This window comes from Epinephelus fuscoguttatus, linkage group LG6 (genome assembly GCF_011397635.1).
Source record: "Epinephelus fuscoguttatus linkage group LG6, E.fuscoguttatus.final_Chr_v1".
NCBI lineage: Eukaryota > Metazoa > Chordata > Actinopteri > Perciformes > Serranidae > Epinephelus > Epinephelus fuscoguttatus.
In genome coordinates this window covers 35,029,576-35,048,887 of record NC_064757.1, presented here as the reverse complement: position 1 = coordinate 35,048,887, position 19,312 = coordinate 35,029,576, and the positions used below count along the sequence as shown (strand labels likewise).

Sequence of the window (19,312 nt, the reverse complement as noted above, 5' to 3'; positions counted from 1 at the left end):
TGCTGTGATAGCCATGCTGGTTCAGTGTGCCTTCAATTTTGAATAAATCCCCAACAGTGTCACCAGCAAAACACCCCCACACCATCACACCTCCTCCTCCATGCTTCACAGTGGGAACCAGGCATGTGGAATCCATCCGTTCACCTTTTCTGCGCCTCACAAAGACACGGTTGGAACCAAAGATCTCAAATTTGGACTCATCAGACCAAAGCACAGATTTCCACTGGTCTAATGTCCATTCCTTGTGTTTCTTGGCCCAAACAAATCTCTTCTGCTTGTTGCCTCTCCTTAGCAGTGGTTTCCTAGCAGCTATTTGACCATGAAGGCCTGATTCGCAGTCTCCTCTTAACAGTTGTTCTAGAGATGGGTCTGCTGCTAGAACTCTGTGTGGCATTCATCTGGTCTCTGATCTGAGCTGCTGTTAACTTGCGATTTCTGAGGCTGGTGACTCGGATGAACTTATCCTCAGAAGCAGAGGTGACTCTTGGTCTTCCTTTCCTGGGTCGGTCCTCATGTGTGCCAGTTTCGTTGTAGCGCTTGATGGTTTTTGCGACTCCACTTGGGGACACATTTAAAGTTTTTGCAATTTTCCGGACTGACTGACCTTCATTTCTTAAAGTGATGATGGCCACTCGTTTTTCTTTAGTTAGCTGATTGGTTCTTGCCATAATATGAATTTTAACAGTTGTCCAATAGGGCTGTCGGCTGTGTATTAACCTGACTTCTGCACAACACAACTGGTGGTCCCAACCCCATTGATAAAGCAAGAAATTCCACTAATTAACCCTGATAAGGCACACCTGTGAAGTGGAAACCATTTCAGGTGACTACCTCTTGAAGCTCATGGAGAGAATGCCAAGAGTGTGCAAAGCAGTAATCAGAGCAAAGGGTGGCTATTTTGAAGAAACTAGAATATAAAACATGTTTTCAGTTATTTCACCTTTTTTTGTTAAGTACATAACTCCACGTGTTCATTCATAGTTTTGATGCCTTCAGTGAGAATCTACAATGTAAATAGTCATGAAAATAAAGAAAACGCATTGAATGAGAAGGTGTGTCCAAACTTTTGGCCTGTACTGTATGAGTGTGCACTATGAATTCCACTCAAGCATTCATGACGTGATGATGAAGTGAAAATGTGTTTTATTCTGGTCCTAATGTCTGACTCATGTTTTATATTTCTTCAACCTAATAACCACCAACTGTAAATCAGACATGAGTCATTAGCAGTCGGAAACAAACGCCCATAGATGAAGTGCAATTCAATGGACCTGACAGTTGAGAAGCAGGTGAGAGGGTGATAACATTCTTGTCAGGTCGTCTTTCTGGCTCCATGTCTCTGAGTCATTCAGTGTTACTGGTAAGTGATGAAACACAAACACTTGTGCACAACAATTACGAAGGCAGTCGTTGGCAATTAAAATCTCGGCTCTCGGGCTCCCTCCAACAATGCTCATTAAATATGTGTTAAAAAATAAATCGCACAAGTAAAAGCAAAATGAGAAACTAGAACAGAAGATAGTGGCAGTTAAAATGAGGAATACAATACAAACATAAATACATTTATCTTTTTCTTTTTATGTATGATCGTTGTTATTTAATAGGGGAGGTATCCTCTAACCTCTCCTGCACAATGTTTTAACTTTTAATTTCTTTTTCCTGTATTTTCTATACACAAATGTACAAATAAACTTAACTAAACTAAACTATAACATAAATAAACAAATGAATGAATAAATAAACAAAGTAATATACATCGATCAGCCAGAACCAAAGGTTTCCCAGCAGAACAATGCATTGGAACAAAATAATCAAAGTTATTCACTTCACCTGTCAGTGGTTTTAATGTTTTGGCTGATTGGTGTACATTTGTTTAGACAGTATTTGCAAATTAATATACTGAATTCAGTATAGGAACATCTGCACTGAGTATGGGCTGGAAGTTCCACGGTCAGAATGGAAGACACCTCCTAAAGTGGTTGAGAATGACCAAGCTATGATCCTGTGGGACTTCCAGATCCAGACTGACAGACTGGTGATGGCTAACCAACTGGACATCATGCTGAACAACAAACAACAGAAGGAGGCAGTGGTGATAGATGTAGCAATCCCAAGTGACATCAACATAAGGAAACAGGAACATGAGAAGCTTGAAAAATAGCCAGCGGTAATCGCAGCACTCGGGTCTGTGACCCCCAAACTGGGGTATATGTATATACACACACAGTGGTGGAAACAGCTCAGTCCCGCTGTGTAGCTGTTGATGTATTTTTGTTCCCCCTGTAGCCTTGTAATGTTTTGCTCCCTGAACTCACAGAGTGGATGTGACTGTGAATGATCCCAGTGTGTTCCTCCCTCATGCATCTGGCTTGACATGACTATGACAGTTCAGTCCTAAAATTAGATTTAAAAAATTGCAATATACTGAATCGTAACCCCTGTGTCTTAGCCAATACACAGCCCTACATATAAGGTATGTTTTCACCTGACACATCACTGTCTTAGAATTTAGGATTTATTTCGGTCTGCAAATAGAAATAAGAACATCATGTGTTAATCTACACATTAATGTAAATAAAGTCACAGCCTCTCACAAAATGGCAGATACTTCAATAGTACAGTACAAAACATTACAATAAAGTAATTTAACCTAACTTAGGCTGTCCGAAAAAGGTGTAGGCTTATAACACTGACCCTTTAACAGCATATCATATGAAGCAAGTGACAACAAAACAAACCAAGACAGGCAAACACGGCAAAATAGCAACAAAGACAAAATACAACTCACACAGAAAACAACCCTGTTCTTCTACGCCAGTATTACAGTTTGATCATCCATTTTCATATTTGATCAATACGTTATTAAAACCTACTTAATGTTCTACATGTTTTCAGTTCCTCACAACAACTGTTCCATAAACTCACTCCTTTAATTGAGATACAATGTAGTTTGGCATCGGTCCTCACCAGTGTTTTTTTGGACATAAAGACACCTTTCAAAGCATGTTGACTTTCTCTCTTTTGAAACAACTTTTGGATACTTTCAGGTAATAATTGTCTTCTTAGATAATTGAACATCATTTTTACATAATTGTACATAATTTGAGCTGTTTTAAAGTTGACCAAATCTTCAAATTTAAGCATCTTACATACAAAATAAGGGGCATATTCATTTACATCCTCTTTTCCAGCTTATTCTCTAACTAACATAGAATACATTCTCCACACTTGCGAGGAAAAAAACAAAACAAACAAACCAAAAAAAAACCCCCCAAATCCAGTTCAAAACAGTCCACTCCTGAGGGCCTGGTCCGCCTCATTTCCAATATAATCCAGAAAAGGGTCCCAAAGGTGAAAAACGTGGATGGCTGGTCCTTGAGCCAGAAGCTTATAGTTAAGTAATGCTCTGGATCCAATATGAAATCTATCTGAAATCCACTGAAGAAGAACACACCTCCTTGCACTAAAAAGTAGCACCTTAAGCAGCTTCAGTAAAAAGGGGCTTAGGTTTAGGGCTGCTGACTGTATCCCAGGAATGCTAGAGTCTCTGTATGAGGTATTCACAATTCTTATGGCTCTCTTTTGAAGTATGAAAATTGGACTTGTATTTGTTGTATGTATTTCCCCACACTTCCACACAATGAGTAATGTGTGGCAAAACAAACAAACATTAGTTAATTGTAAAATAGAAATGAACAAGCTCTGTGATTATTCCATTAACCTCCTGAGACCCTGTGTCCTCATATGAGGACATCACATTTTTGGTTTACTTGAGCTTATACTTCATTCCACTTAATTTAGGCCTGTTAGTCTGCAGCCAGTCCTGACACAAACGTGGACAAGAGCCAAAACCTGATCACATTTTATGACTGGAACTTGTTAATTTATGATTAATAATGTCTGTAGATTGATATGACAACAAATTTGACCAATTTTAGCAACTTGGAAATTACAAATGCATATCTAACAATAGGCGCAGGAGGTTAAGGCCACTTTATTGTTCATTGGGTAAAAGCCTAGCAGGTCTGACTGTACAGTCCCATATTACCCTCTTGCCCTCACACACTATCACTGAGCACACCCAGGCGCTCAGGTTGGACTTTGAAAGTGTAACTTGCCCCTGAAACATCTCTTCTTTCTTGTTTCCTCCGCCTGACCAGTGCAGGGTGGGCACGTGAGAAAGTTAAGCAGCTGTTTGACCGGGGCTCGTCACTGCGTCACGCAGCGTCTCTGCTCTGATTGGTCCGCTCTTGTGCAACTGTGCAGTTGTATAAACTCTGCAGTTTGAAGGAGTTGGCAGAGTCTCCTGCAGGGATCGCATCAGTGTCAGTGGGGGGAAACTCTGCCGCGCGAGGGGAGGAAGAAAAAAAAAGAAGAGGCTTCACCAGTTTCTGCGGACTTGTCTTGCAAAGTGATTTAGAGATGCAGAGCTGCGCCAAGTCCTGGGGGATCTTCTTGGCCAAGTCGGTGAATCCCAGCGCACCGTGCAGGCGTCTGAGTGACAAGAGCCGCGTGGTTTGGAAACTTCAGTGCAGGATCCGAAATAGCGGGGCATCCCTACCGACAGCAGCCCGAGGTCTGAGGACGTCTGCGGCCGTCTCCTCCAGACAGATAGAGAGAATATTACCCAAACATGATGATTTCGCAGAGAGGCACATTGGTCCAGGTGAGAGGGAGAAGAGAGAAATGCTGGATGCTCTGGGAGTCGAGGTAAGATTTACCACTCATCCCCCCCACCACCACAATTGGGCGCAAAACCACCCTTTCCTTCTTATTAAACCAAATCTGAACATGAAAACATGTCATTTGAGCAAATTGCTGCTATTATTAATCAATAACAGCCATTTTCTGCGCGCTTTTATATATTAAAATGCTTTTTTTGCAGTCGATCGACCAGTTGATCGAAAACACGGTTCCAGCCTCCATCCGCATGCAGCGGAGTATGAAAATGGATGATCCAATCTGTAAGTTTACCTTTATTTGAATATATTTATCACTGATGCATCCTTAATGTGACATCCCAATGGCGAAACCCTGCATGATCAGCCCGGGTGCCATTGTGCCAAACCCGATTTAAAATGCCAGATATAATAAAAATGCATATAAAAACAGTGTGTTTATCCCCCTTGTCTCCAGCTATTTTGCACGGTGAGGTTTTCCCCACATGAAAACGGGCAGTTAAATGAAGCCAAGTGAGTGGCTGGAATGTAGGTTGCACCTCTATTGTGTGCCGTGGAGCGCTCTCCCCTGTTAAGTCTTCCTTTGAACATATTTGGAGTTGTTTTTGCGAAACTCGGCGAGCGGCACCAATCTCCTGTTGGGAAGCCGCCGATGCTCATAGGATGGCAACTGGAGTGTAAAGTTTAGCCTTGAGCTCCGGTCCCAAGTCCAGTTCAATCTGGTTACAGCGTTCACATTACATCACAGCCGAGGGGGTTCCTAATAAGGTGACTTTTGCGTGGGGATGTGTGTGTTTTCTCCCTTTCCTCCTATGCAATATGTGTCAGCTCCACATACACAGTCCTTCCTTTGAGGGAGTTTGTTTGAGCTGATTTCACAAGCTGGAGACTGAGAAATGATGGGGGTTTAATCAGGAGGGGTTTCCAGTAAACAGTGGAAGAGATTAGGCAATGAATGAAAGTAAATTGGCTTTAGCAGCAGATACAGCAGGTGCTTCTGTCAGGGAAAGATGAATAAATGATGACTGACTACATGAATTGTTTGTCATTTTTTGTTTTAATGTTTTAATGTTTATATCTCAGGTACTAGTGTTAAACACGGTAGCATAATGCACATTTCATTTCTACTTTATTTTATTTATTGATCTATATTTACACACTTTTATTTCATACTCTTATTCTTACATATTATAATCCTCTATTCTTTACATGGGAGCATCTGTAACAAATCACAATTTCTCCTCAGGGATCAACAAAGTATTTCCGATTCTGATTTTGAATAATCTGTGTTTCTAAATGCAAATAGGCTTCTGCTTGGAGGGAGGCTTATGTTAATTTGTTGAACTGGGGCAGCTGTTTTGTGTGCAGACGTGCAAAACTAAGAGTAAAGTAGAGCTGCAATGATTGATCGTTAAGTTGGCAACTGTTAAATTGATCACCAGCTAATTTTATATTATACAGTTAATCAGTTTGAGTAATCTTTTAAGAACAAAAAGGTCAAAACCTCTGATTCCAGCTTCTTAAATGTGAATATTGTCAGGTTTATTTCCTCCTCACTGACATAAACTGAATAATCTTGGGTTGTGGGCAAAATGTAGACAGTCGAGGATGTCATCTTGGGCTTTGGAAAACACAGATCAACATTTTTCACCACTTTCTCATGACTAATCCTTTAATAAACAATGAAAATTAGTTGCACCGCGGGTAAAATCAATCAATATGTCTCATGATAACCCAATTATATACAATATTACATTCAAAACAGTAAATTCAATGAAATCTACTCAATTGATATGACACAAAACTCTTTAAATATGGAAAATAAAGCCTTTAATTGGTAAGTTTATGTATTTTTACAGCTACAGTTTGCTTAAAAACAGCAGAATTTTGTTAAACAACATAATAAGTGCTGCATCTAACCATTATTTCCATCATCATTTAACCAAAACAAAACAATAAAAAATTCTTATTACTATTTCTTAAAAACGAAATGGTGTGTTTTGACTGACCAATGGCAGAAAAAGAAAAAAAAATTACTGTCCCATAGCACAAAGAAAATCAGCGAATTTCACAAGCAAGGAGAAAAACACTTTCATTAATCAATCGTGACTGATAAATTGTCAAAATTGTTACATTTTATATTGACTGATTAGCGGATGTCTCAGCTTTAAATATAACCACGTCACAATATGATACCTCTGAAAGTGGATAAACTATGATATTGATTCAGAACCCAACCCGAGCACAGGCATTCCTACATGATCTGTTTAACGTGAGCTGTGCTGAGGCATCTTGTGTGTGATGATAAATAAATGCTGACATGTAATGACTCTCTTGCATGACTCTGCAACCATGAACTCCCGTCACTGATGTGACAGAGACCTGACACAGTCAGCTTTAACACCAGAGATCCTACAGAAAATCCAACATTTAGAAAAGAGCATTGTTAAAAAGACAGCAGTTACAAATCCTCAGGTACTGAAGCGTTTCTCTATCACCACCTAGTCACTCTGCTCCGCCCTCGTGTCAGCCCCTCCACTGACTCTGTCAGGTTTCATAATGCAACAAGCCATGCTGAAGGAACAAACTGGAGGCAGTGCTGGTTTTCTGCTTGTTCAGCTTTAGAGGGCTTCAGTTTGCAAAGCCAGCTAGGGATTCTCTCTTCAACAATAGACCTCCTGGATGGTTCTGAATCAGGCTTTTTTGCTGCCCTGTAGAACTCCGGGACCATGGGAAAGCAGTCCTCCCTACTGACACAAACTCGCACACAAAAATACACACTAACATCTCACCCTGAACCTGTTGATTATCGCTGCTTTTTTCAGTTTCCTGTGCTGTATTTGGCTGATTCACACCGTCAGACTGAATGTGCACGGTTTAGCCTTTACAGAAAGCTGTAAATATCCACTTGTATACTGGCTACAGTCCCTCTCACCACCAAAGACTTAGAGGTGTCTTTCTTTTCCAAAAACAGGAGTAGTCAGGGCTCTCGGTTCAGACGGGCGGCATTGTCCATTCCTTGGAGTTGCTAGGCAGCCAGGAAGGCCAGAGGAATCTCAGAGGCTGGTTGTGCATTGGCAGAGCTTCCTTACAGCACCGGGGAATGGGGCTAAATAACTGAAAGAAACCATGGCTGTAGTCCGTCTCTTGATGTTTACTTCTGAGATTGACAGAAATATCTTATGTGCATTGTTGTCTCATCCTAAGTTCAGCTGTAAGGTATTTTTCCTGTCTCACAGCACTCGTGACCATTTTGTAGATGAGAGCATGAGGTCAGGGACTGTTTGTGACTTAATGTCATTGATCACACTGAAACTCAGGCTTTCCTAATTACATTTATTTAATTTGGTCATGTGCATCCATAGCAGGTTATGATAGAGTTATAATATTTTATATTGTGTGAAGTTTCTGTAAATTTGATTTGAGAAAGTCTTGATACACTTAAACAAAGAGGAATTTCTGGTTTTTGGTAATCAAGTGAATTTAAATAAATACCTATAATAGGGAATGGGAATTGTGGAGCATTCTGGGTTGGTGCCACCAACTTGAAAGGAAATTGTCAGTAGCAAAAAGGAGCGAAATAGCAAGGAGCAACTGCTTGCTGTTGCTTTAGAAAAAGGTTGGAGGTAAGTGAAGCCTCTCCAAAATAGAGCCAGGGCGAACAGTTTTTCAAACGAGCAACTTCATTGGGAAACACAAAAACAATTTGATGTGCATTCGCTTGTTCTCATCACATCTAGGTAGGAAGAGGCGTAACCCTTACTATCCAAAATTGCCGACTTGCTGTTGATGACGACACATTTCCATTTTAAGTGCTATATCGTAGGCAACTGGACTTGATTTTCTTGAGGATGTTTCACCTCTCATTCAAGAGGCTTCTTCAGTTCTCCAAAAGTTCTTAGAACTGATGAAGCCTCTTGGATGAGAGGTGAAACGTCCTCAAGAAATTCAAGCAAGTCCAGTTGCCTACAGTATTGCACATGACCTGAATGACTGAGAATCTTCACCAGCTGATTTCCATTTCCATCAGTTTTTGGATTGTCTTGTTCGGTCATCCAACCCTATCATGTAGTGTCAGGCCAAGTAAAGCAGAGACCAGAGGACTAAATTATACTCACAGATTAAATATTTTACAGGTGAGAATGAGGTTTTGGACACTCTACAGAAGATTGCAGCCAAGAACAAAGTATGGAGGTCCTACATCGGCATGGGCTACTACAACTGCTCAGTACCACCGCCCATCCAGCGTAATCTTCTGGAGAATTCAGGCTGGTGAGTGTCTTCAGGTGACTCTCCCATAGAGGAAACTTAACAGATTTTTTAAAAGTGCAGGGAGCTTGTTTCCTCTTACAGATAACTAACGATGTTTATTTATAAAGCTTGGCGACTCATTTAAAGCATAATTGTTGTGCTGTCGTGCCCTTAATAGGAATCCTTGTGACTCATGTGAGATCTGATGATGTGCTTCTCTCTTGTTTCCTGCTGAACAAGATTTTCTTTCACCCAAATCCAAATCAGCCATCCTTGCCCACGTTTTCTTCAAAATCCCAGGATTGGGGGGGGGGGGGTGTCATACAATGCATTCCACTGTCCCGTTTTGCTTCCTTGAATACCACCAACTTGGGCTATTGTCCTCTGAAACTGTTGTCTCATTGTGTCTGTGTTGTTCTCAGGGTGACTCAGTATACACCCTACCAGCCTGAGGTCTCTCAAGGTCGCCTGGAGTCGCTTCTCAACTACCAGACCATGATCTGTGACATCACTGGCATGCCTATGGCAAATGCCTCCTTGCTCGACGAGGGAACGGCTGCAGCTGAAGCCATGCAGCTCTGCCACAGGTATTTACAAGCTGATGACAAACACAAACAATGGTATGGAGAATCATTACTACTACCACTCCCACTGTGTTGTAAAATATAATTATATGTATTAAAGGTAATTACTGTTACAGTCTGTGAATAAGTTGTATCTCAGCCTGTATTTTTTACTCCTGACAGACAAAACAAAAGAAGAACCTTCTACATTGACCCACGTTGCCATCCTCAGACCATTGCTGTGGTGCAGACCAGAGCCAAGTATGTATTACACATGCTAAATCAATGTATGTGCTCCTTATAAAGGAATCCATATAGTGAATAGGAAAAACAAAAAAATCATTCATTTCATTAAATACCACTGGGCTAAAACCACGACAGACAGCTTTTCTTATAGAGGTGCTCAGTGCTTTACCTTTTTATCATTATTTAGCTTTATTTCTTAGTTTCCCTGTTGTGTTGCAGCTACATCGGGGTGAAAACACTCCTGAAGCTGCCTCATGAGATGGACTTCAGTGGGAAGGATGTGAGCGGTGTGCTCTTCCAGTATCCTGACACCGATGGCAGGGTGGAAGACTTCACAGCCCTCGTGGACCGGGCGCACAAGGGAGGGGTAAGAGAGTTTTAACCACAAAAACAAGTAACGGTGTTTTTACACCTAACATGTTTGGTTCAGTTAAAACAAACTCAGGTCCTTTTGCCTGGGTAAGACCGCCTGAGAAGGTGGGTTTCTGGTGCAGTGTGTGTGGGGTGTGAAAGCGAACCAACCAACCACAAGATGTTACGATGGCAGATATGTGATTTTAGCTACTAATAAATCCGTCTGCTGATTGTGAAATCTGTCCACAGTCTTATAATTAATCCGTATAAAGTCATGTGTATATCCTATACCTGCCAATCATGATTTGGTAAGCACAGTAACGCGTCAGCACGAGTATTTTTCCTGATTAATACATCAAAAGCTGTTAAAACAGGGCGCCCATTAGCTCGCCTGATAGAGCAGGTGCCCCATGGACAAAGGCTTTGTCCTTGCTGCAGCGGCTGCAAGTTCAAATCCAACCAATGGCCCCTCACTGCATGTTGTCACCCCTTGATGCTTACACAATGTCTTAGGTTTGCAACTGTAGTTTTGTTTGTGTCCAAATCTGATATCTGAATTGCATTCTAAAGGAAATCATTGGATGCTCCTTTTCACAGCAGCTCTGTTTACAGGTAGGGTCTGGAGGATTTTCCAGTTGCTGTTTGTAAACACACATTCAAATTTGGCCCCTCCTATCAGGCTCAACTCTCCCTGGTGTAGGGAGCCCGGAGGTACGGAAGAAAGCTTCACTAGAAGAGGTTCAGACAAGGCTTGCGCTGGTGCACGCTCGGACACACTCGGACACGCTCGAGCAAGGCACCTGCGCTCTCTCATTGGCTGGGGAAATCTCCGCTCAGAAGCGGTCTGAGCTCACAAAAACATCAAAATACAGTTAAAGGGCAGGAGCTCTGTAAACAGAGTCACCACCACATATGAGTAGAAGCCCATAGATGATTATTAAGCAGGATTTCATTTGTGTATGTCTATATTTTGTTTTGTTTGAAAATCCTCCATATCCTACCTTTAAAGTTTTATGCTGATGACACTGTAGTATATTTACATCAAGATAACACTGGTTTTGTGCAGATTTAATGGAGGGGTGGGATGTGCGTAAACCTCTATCAAGATATGGTTGGACCATTATTTTACAGGAACTGCTCATTTCTGATGTATATGTGTGATAAGGTACAAACTAGCTGCTGCAGATTAGTCAGAATATTTGTCATTTTTATGAATGACGATGAACTTCATCCATTGACTCGGTTCTTTCCCTGTCTAGGCCCTGGCATGCTGTGCCACAGATCTGTTGGCCCTTTGTGTGCTGCGTCCTCCTGGCGAGTTTGGCGTAGATATCGCTCTGGGCAGTTCCCAGAGATTTGGGGTTCCTCTCTGCTACGGTGGTCCCCACGCTGCCTTCTTTGCTGTGAAAGACAACCTGATCCGGATGATGCCTGGCAGAATGGTTGGAGTCACCAGGTGAGACACTCATCAGTCAGAATAACTTGGAGGGAAGTTCAGTATACACTTTAGAAGAGGATGGGGGTTCATATTACAACCAGTGGCAGAAACTCAAAAGTGTCATTTGGAAACATTTATATTTCAGGGACGCGGCTGGTAAGGAGGTGTATCGGCTTGCTCTGCAGACCAGAGAGCAGCACATTCGCAGAGACAAGGCAACCAGCAACATCTGCACTGCACAGGTACGACCAGGCTTACATTTTGTAGATTTTTATCATTTCCACAAATACAACCAAAGAGAAATAAGGAGTAGCATATTTGTAACCACCATTATGGGAGAGTGTGTTTTTATGTATTTGGAGTTGCTGTCAGTCAGCGAGCCGAATTTGAAGACTTTTAATTTTTTGTCTTCTAGTTAACTTTGTTAATTTTCTCATTTTCATCCCTGTTTTTCAACCTCTGACTCTCAGGCTCTGCTGGCCAACATGGCTGCTATGTTCGCACTGTATCATGGTCCTCAGGGACTCAAACACATCGCTGAGAGGACACACAATGCTGCTCTGATCCTTGCTGAAGGTAAGTTTGTTATATTTTGAGCTCGAAATTGAGCTTTCATTGATGCAGCATCGGCATAATTTTCTCGGTGTAGTAATCTTTCACTATTTGTAACATTTATTGGCAGCACATGTGTCATTTCAAGTTTAGCCAACCTTCGATGAGTAAATCTGACACATTATAGAGAAATGATACAATGAATGACTGGACAAAAAAAACAATATTACAGCATTGCAACCTCATGCAAAATGAGCAAAATGCGCCAAAAAAAATCTTTCCATTTTCTTATCCACCTCCACCCTCCATGAAAAGATAAACACACATTTATTCAGTTCTGTATGCAACTATTCACTGTGTTTCAGGTCTGAAGAGAGCAGGGCACCGGCTGCACAGTGAGATGTTCTTCGACACTCTAAAGATCAACTGCAGCGTAGCAGCCAAAGACATCTTTGAGAGAGCTGCCCAGAGGCAGATAAACCTGAGAGTCTACACCGAGGGAGTGGTGAGAACATTATGCTTTTGGAAAATACTGCACCGCAGATTTACCAACTGTTTCACAAACAAAAAGCATCATAATCATCGGGGTGGAACAGTTTTTTAGAAACAATACTTTGCTGTAGCAGTAGCCCTGCAGCATAGTGCTACAAAGAGGTACAATCAAATGAAGCAGGACCATAAAGTACAACGTGATGACACAATCCAAACCACCAGAAAATCAACAAATTAAGAATAATTGAAAATAAGATAAAAATAAACAGGAGATGTCAACTCAGTAAGCATGAGGAGGCAATGGTACATATGTTAATTGAGACTGAGATGTTTATAAGGGCTGCCCTCGTCTAAGAATTTTCCTGGTCGACCAATAGTCGTCATTTAGGGCCATTAGTCGACTAGTCCCCCGCATGTTTACGATATTAGTTCAATTATTAAATGATGTATTTTGCGTGGGGCAACACAATGGTTTGAGTTGAAGGTCTGAGAAAGAATAGTATCAGTAACATTGTTAACACTGTGCTACATTACAGAGAAATACAAAACCGTACTAATGAAGCTTCATTAATATAGGCCTATATTTTATCTCCAAGTGCACGTCACACACTGAGCGAGCCACCTGTTAATGACGCTGTGGGCTAATGGGCATGTAGCTACTTCCATGTTTCAGATGATACGTCATGTTTGTAGTCGACCAATGAAGATGAGTTTACATATCACCTTGGGTTCGTCCTTCACCTTCTCAAAATGATCCCACACTTTGGATTTCCTGCCCGACATGTTATTAACTAGCCTGTGGAATAACTGCAGGTACCAGCCCTGGAAATTAGGGGCCGTACACATGCCGCGTCTTTAACTGCCTGGGAAAAAAGGTTGGGATTAGGTGCTATTCTTGTGCCTTTTTTTGTGCCACCAGAGTGATGTAAAGCTCTGGGTAGCCCTGTACTAACATGATCAATTTTTTCCGTATTTATCAGACTAAATATTTACAGAAGAAGGGAAAGATATCTGTCGACTGTGACTGGTTTGTAACATGACTCCTGTCTGACTGCTCAGCGTGGCATCTCTCTTTGTCTGTCCTATCAAATTAAATTCTCACATGGTGACCAATAAAATATTGCTGTCTTATGACCTTTCTGGTTGATTAACGTTTGGTTGACTATTAGGAGGCAATCCTAATGTCTACATAACTGTGAGACAGCTGCCTTAAAGTGTTGTGTTTGTATTGTAATACCTATTCCGAGCATCTTAATTCTGTCCCTGACAAAAACTCCCTATATTATAAAAAAAACCCCACTAAAACTAATAATGAAACTAAGAAAAACTAAACTAAAAGGAAACATTTTTAAACAATAAAAAGTAAACTGAAACAAGCAAACTCACTCTGGAAACTAAAACTAAGCTGAAATCAAAACAAAACAAAAATTGAAATAAAGACAAAAAACCTAGGAAAAATACAAACTATAATAACTGTTTTGGTCTCATATTAACAATATTTTCAGAGCTCTTCAGATATTCATTTAGAGGACCTACTTGATTAGACAATCTTACAATTAATAATCCACGAGTAGCCAGTCCCATTTCTCTATGATGTCTCCTTCAAGCTGTTATACTGTACTTGCCGACTTTAGTCAATCTGAAATGATGCACATCGCCAGATTAACATACCATTTAAGACAGAGACTTTCATGCCAGAGTCTTGCTGTTGTTAAAAAGAGTTTTTAATAGTTACCCTCTCCTTCTCTCTGCCAACAGTTGGGTGTCTCTCTGGATGAGACGGTGACTGAGAGGGACTTGGACGACCTGCTTTGGGTCTTTGGCTGCGAATCTTCAGCTGTACGTTGATCATTTTTTACTCATTTATCTGTTGTCATTCACATTTAAATTTAATTTGCGCCTTTGCTTCAGGGTTGCATGGTGATTGTTACTTTATAGAAGTAGCTGAGATGTTTAATTTTGAAATGTGAAATTTTCAGGAGCTGATTGCTGAAAAGATGGGAGAGCGGGTTAAGGGGATCATGGGAAGTCCTTTCAAGAGGACGAGCAAGTACCTCACACACCAGGTCTTTAACAGGTTTGTACTCTCAGTTCAGTTGCAACCTTATGGCACACAGTCTATCACGAAACCAAGGATAACAAACTGAACAAACACTTTGCTCTTATTACTTTATGACACCTTAGGCCACAAATATTACAGTCTGATTTTCCATGTTGATTGCCTGGCATCAAACACAGCTGCACACGACACTGTTGTTGTATCACATTACACAGCAGACAACAACGTGGCACTGAGACTTTTCAGTACCAGTTTTCTGGTATGAAGCCCTGCTGCACTTGCTGCTGGTGTTAAATCTCTTTTGGTTGTTGCATGAGAAACAGGCTGATTTGCTTCAGAGCATTTTGTGTACTCTGTTATTTTCATATAATGATTTCATACTGAACATTTACTATCCAAAAACTATAATAATTTTCAAACAACAGTCATGTAATTGACCCATGTTGCCCTTAAGAAACATGCAGCTGGTGTTGGGCCTCATGGTCACTGGCAGTACTTCAAAATCTGGCCTAATTTGTTATTTTAAAAGGATGTGCTGTTCCTCAGTAATTTAATGTGTAACAAGCCAGTTCTGCAGCAGACATGGGTTTGGACAGTGTGCGCCTTTGTAGCAACACAGGCATCTCTGTTGGCTGCCAAAAGTGGAGCATATTATCTTTATTAGTACCATAAAGACAGTCTGGTACCAGGGCTTCCAACGTCTTAAGTCCTCCATTTATTCTTTGACATAATGATTGTGACATGCTTGAAAATTGCTTAGTCAGACTTTGAACTAATACACTTAGTAAGCAGACTACTTAATAACTTTGTATTTGTGTATTGGGATCAACGTGCCCTCGGTTAATCCTGCTGTTGCCTCTCTGGTTGACCTTCAGTTATCACTCTGAGACCAACATTGTGCGATACATGAAGCGCCTGGAGAACAAAGACATCTCCCTGGTGCACAGCATGATACCACTGGTTAGTACTATCAGGAGTCAAATTCAGATTTGCAAACAGTCTAAATGCACATTGCTTCTTATGTGATGGTAAATGTTGTTTTCTTCTTTAGGGCTCCTGCACCATGAAGCTCAACAGCTCTTCAGAGCTCATGGTTAGTAACTCAAGCCACATCTTTAGAACAAATAGACATATTCAGAACTAACGTGAACGTCTTACTGGAGACTTTGTACATTAAATCCATCATAATAAATCTGACACTTTAAAGTCTTTTGTGGAAAAAAAGTGAACCTTCAAGCTTAACAGGAAGTAGTTTTGGAAAGGTTGGATTCTTTCCCACTAACCGCTATCCTTTCTTCTGCAGCCAATCACCTGGAGGGAGTTTGCCAACATCCACCCCTTCGTGCCTCTGGACCAGGCTGACGGCTACCAAAAGCTCTTCAGACAGCTGGAGAGGGACCTCTGTGAGGTGACGGGCTATGACAGCATCTCCTTCCAGCCAAACAGGTAACACCCACCTTTCTGTCGAGGCACAAATCTCCATATACCAGCATCCAGGTGGTCATAACACCAACTCATTGGTTTCTTAGTTCACAAAAATAAAGTGATGCTTATTTTGAAATTTTACCTCAAGAAGCCTTTTAGCATACAAAAGATTCATTCATTCATTCATCTTCTAACCGCTTCATCCTCTTGAGGGTCGCGGGGGGGCTGGAGCCTATCCCAGCTGACATCGGGCGAGAGGCAGGGTACACCCTGGACAGGTCGCCAGACTATCGCAGGGCTGACACATAGAGACAGACAACCATTCACGCTCACATTCACACCTACGGACAATTTAGAGTTATCAATTAACCTAGTCCCCAATCTGCATGTCTTTGGACTGTGGGAGGAAGCCGGAGTGCCTGGAGAGAACCCACGCTGACACGGGGAGAACATGCAAACTCCACACAGAAGGGCTCCCACGCCCGGGATCGAACCGGCAACCCTCTTGCTGTGAGGCGAGAGTGCTAACCTCCACACCACCGTGCCACCCATACAAAAGATTTTTAACAAAATTTTAAGGCATTTCCTGCCAAAAACATGAGGTTAAACATGTAAATTTTCCCCTTCTGTAAATAAATTTAACCCCTGATAAGACTATTTAGACTATTTTTGATGGATTCAATTTGCAGATGTCCACTGTTCTGGCTCTAAAAAAAACATGTGTAAGGTTATAATGATTTACAGATTTGTCACCATGTACTCATTATTTTAACATCCTGTTATCCTTCTTTCCAAAAAAAAAGTGGTCTTAACCTCTATAATTATGCATGTGTGCTTAGCTTGAGCAGTTATCACAACTCTGAGGGGAGAAAAGCGGAAATGAGACCTTTATTTATGAAGTGAAAAACGAGGACATTCCCTGTGTTGTCTGGGACTTTGTAGCTGATTTCAGACTTCAGTCAGTATCCAGTAGTCAAATCTTAGGAAGTGAATGCTTCGTATTTCACGTTTCAGCTGATAAAGCATGCACACACCCGCCTCTGCTGTCTATCACCACTTTATCAGCAGCAGAGGGTTTATGAAACGCTCACCATCAAACATTGGCCTGCAGAGTTATCATGCAGCCTGCTTTTCATCCCATCTGTCGCTCCCCTTTTGGTAATGCCTGCAGACTGGTCTTTGAACTGTGCTTAGGTGAGGGTGTGTGTGTGTGTGTATGTGTGTCTGCATGTGTGTGTGTGTTGTACATGACTATTGTGTGTTTGTCTTCCAGTGGTGCTCAGGGAGAATATGCTGGCCTGGCTGCCATAAAAGCCTACCTGAACTCAAAGGGAGAGAGCTCGAGAAGTGTAAGTGTGCTGCCTAACTTGGCTGCAGTCATACCGAAAGTCAGTGTGAATTAATGTCATGTGGAAGTTGATAGGTTTTAATTACACTAATAGGAATACTTCAACCACTAAATAATCGTTTGGACATCAGTGACTTTTGATGAAGAAAACGTTTTCTTGCATGCCTCCACGGTGAAAGAAGAATCCAAAAACAGAGAAAATCCTTGATGAATTGGACTAAAAGGGGTCAACAGCAAATCATCCGTTTACAAACACTCACATGACTCCTGTCCTCCAATCGGTATGCTCAGTACTTCCCAAACACATGCATTTTCACTAAAACCTTACTATTTAAAACACTTTTCATAAACAGTGTCACACAAGGACAAGTAGCATGCCTGAATAAGCCTGTTTGTTTGAAATCTGCTCAAAGGAACACAAGAGCAGAGGTCAAACGTTCGTGCATTAGCAAAAATGCATGTGTTTTGGGAGTATGGAGCATACCAATTGGATTGAACTGCAGGACTCTGGTTAGAGTTTGTAAACATGTTTTGACATAGTTTTGCTGTTGTTAAATGCTGACGCCCTTTTTCGTCAATAATTTCTCTGTTGTTGTTTGTTCACCGGAAAGGTAACAGTGAACGGAGAATCCAAAAAGGCGAACATTCATCATGAATTCCGGTCATTGGGGACGGCCTTTAACAACAGCAAAACTAAATCCAAGCATCTGTTTCTAAACTCTCACATCTTATGCAGTAAAATCCAAGTCTCATTTATTCAATCAATGATCAGTACTTCCCAAACACATGCATTCTTGCCAGAGCATGTGAGCGGAGCGGACTGGGTGAAAATTTCCACTCCTCGCTCGCAGACCTGTCACTTGGCGCTGCTCTTCCGCTCCGCTTGGTTCTGCGCATTCTTCGCTCCGCTCCAGTCCACTCCATCATAAATTTTATCCTGCTCCACTCACTCACCACTCCGCTCAAAAAAAACTGCATAGTACTACCCTAACCTGTAATCTTCTATTCACAAATAAAACATGAGCTTGGTAGCTCTTTTTCTTGTTCCACATTATCACCATCAGTTAGTTTTACAGGAATGGTACACTTGTATGACTTCTCGGTTGCTTTTCTGAAGTACACGGTAAACTCCATAGTTTTGAAAGAAAATAGTGTGGGTGTGCGCAGGTGCAAAGATGCATTCTGGGTGGGGCATGAGTGACCGGAGCGAAATTGGAGTGAGAGATAAGGCTCCGCTCCACCTTTTTAAAAAAAATAGCCGCTCCTCGCTCAACACAAAATTCTTCCGCTCCCTGCTCAGCTCTGCTCCGCTCACATGCTCTGATTCTTGCTAAAACATTATGAGTTAAAACACGTCAGTACAGACAGTCTCATGCATGACCGAGTAGTGTGTCTGAGCACACATGCATTTCAAGTCCGCTTAAGTGGAGCTGATATGCATGCATATGGTCATGCACAGAGACTTGGATTATACTGCATGAGTTGTGTGAGAGTTTGTAAACGAATGTTTTGATATAGTTTTCATTCATTCATTTTCCATAACCGCTTATCCTGTTAGGGGTCGCGCGAGGCTGGAGCCTATCCCAGCTGACATCGGGCGAGATGTGGACTATCACAGGGCTGACACATAGAGACAGACAACCGTTCACACTCACATTCACACCTACGACCAATTTAGAGTCACCAGTTAACCTGCATGTCTTTGGACTGTGGGAGGAAGCCGGAGTACCTGGAGAAAACCAGGTTAACTGGAACCAGGAACCCTCTTGCTATAAGGCAACACTGCTAACCACTGCACCCAATATAGTTATTAAACACTGCCCCCCCCCCTTTACTTCAATTCATCAAAACTTTTCTCAGTTTTTGGATTCTTCGTTCACTGTCGAGACATCTGAGAAAAAACAA

At 41.5% G+C, this 19,312-nt stretch overlaps 1 protein-coding gene across 1 annotated transcript in view; it reads left to right on the top strand.

Annotated features, from left to right (window-relative positions):
* The first annotated feature begins 4,223 nt into the window (after positions 1-4,223).
* gldc (glycine dehydrogenase (decarboxylating)) overlaps positions 4,224-19,312 on the top strand; it is a 30,543-nt gene continuing 15,454 nt past the window's right edge. The window contains exons 1-16 of the mRNA XM_049578416.1: positions 4,224-4,710; positions 4,886-4,964; positions 8,816-8,951; positions 9,353-9,517; positions 9,677-9,754; positions 9,959-10,106; positions 11,353-11,549; positions 11,677-11,773; positions 12,002-12,107; positions 12,449-12,588; positions 14,334-14,414; positions 14,555-14,652; positions 15,510-15,594; positions 15,686-15,727; positions 15,938-16,080; positions 17,333-17,408. Coding sequence (XP_049434373.1) covers positions 4,423-4,710; positions 4,886-4,964; positions 8,816-8,951; positions 9,353-9,517; positions 9,677-9,754; positions 9,959-10,106; positions 11,353-11,549; positions 11,677-11,773; positions 12,002-12,107; positions 12,449-12,588; positions 14,334-14,414; positions 14,555-14,652; positions 15,510-15,594; positions 15,686-15,727; positions 15,938-16,080; positions 17,333-17,408 — 1,959 coding nt within the window. The 5' untranslated portion in view covers positions 4,224-4,422. The remainder of the gene's footprint in view (positions 4,711-4,885; positions 4,965-8,815; positions 8,952-9,352; positions 9,518-9,676; positions 9,755-9,958; positions 10,107-11,352; positions 11,550-11,676; positions 11,774-12,001; positions 12,108-12,448; positions 12,589-14,333; positions 14,415-14,554; positions 14,653-15,509; positions 15,595-15,685; positions 15,728-15,937; positions 16,081-17,332; positions 17,409-19,312) is intronic.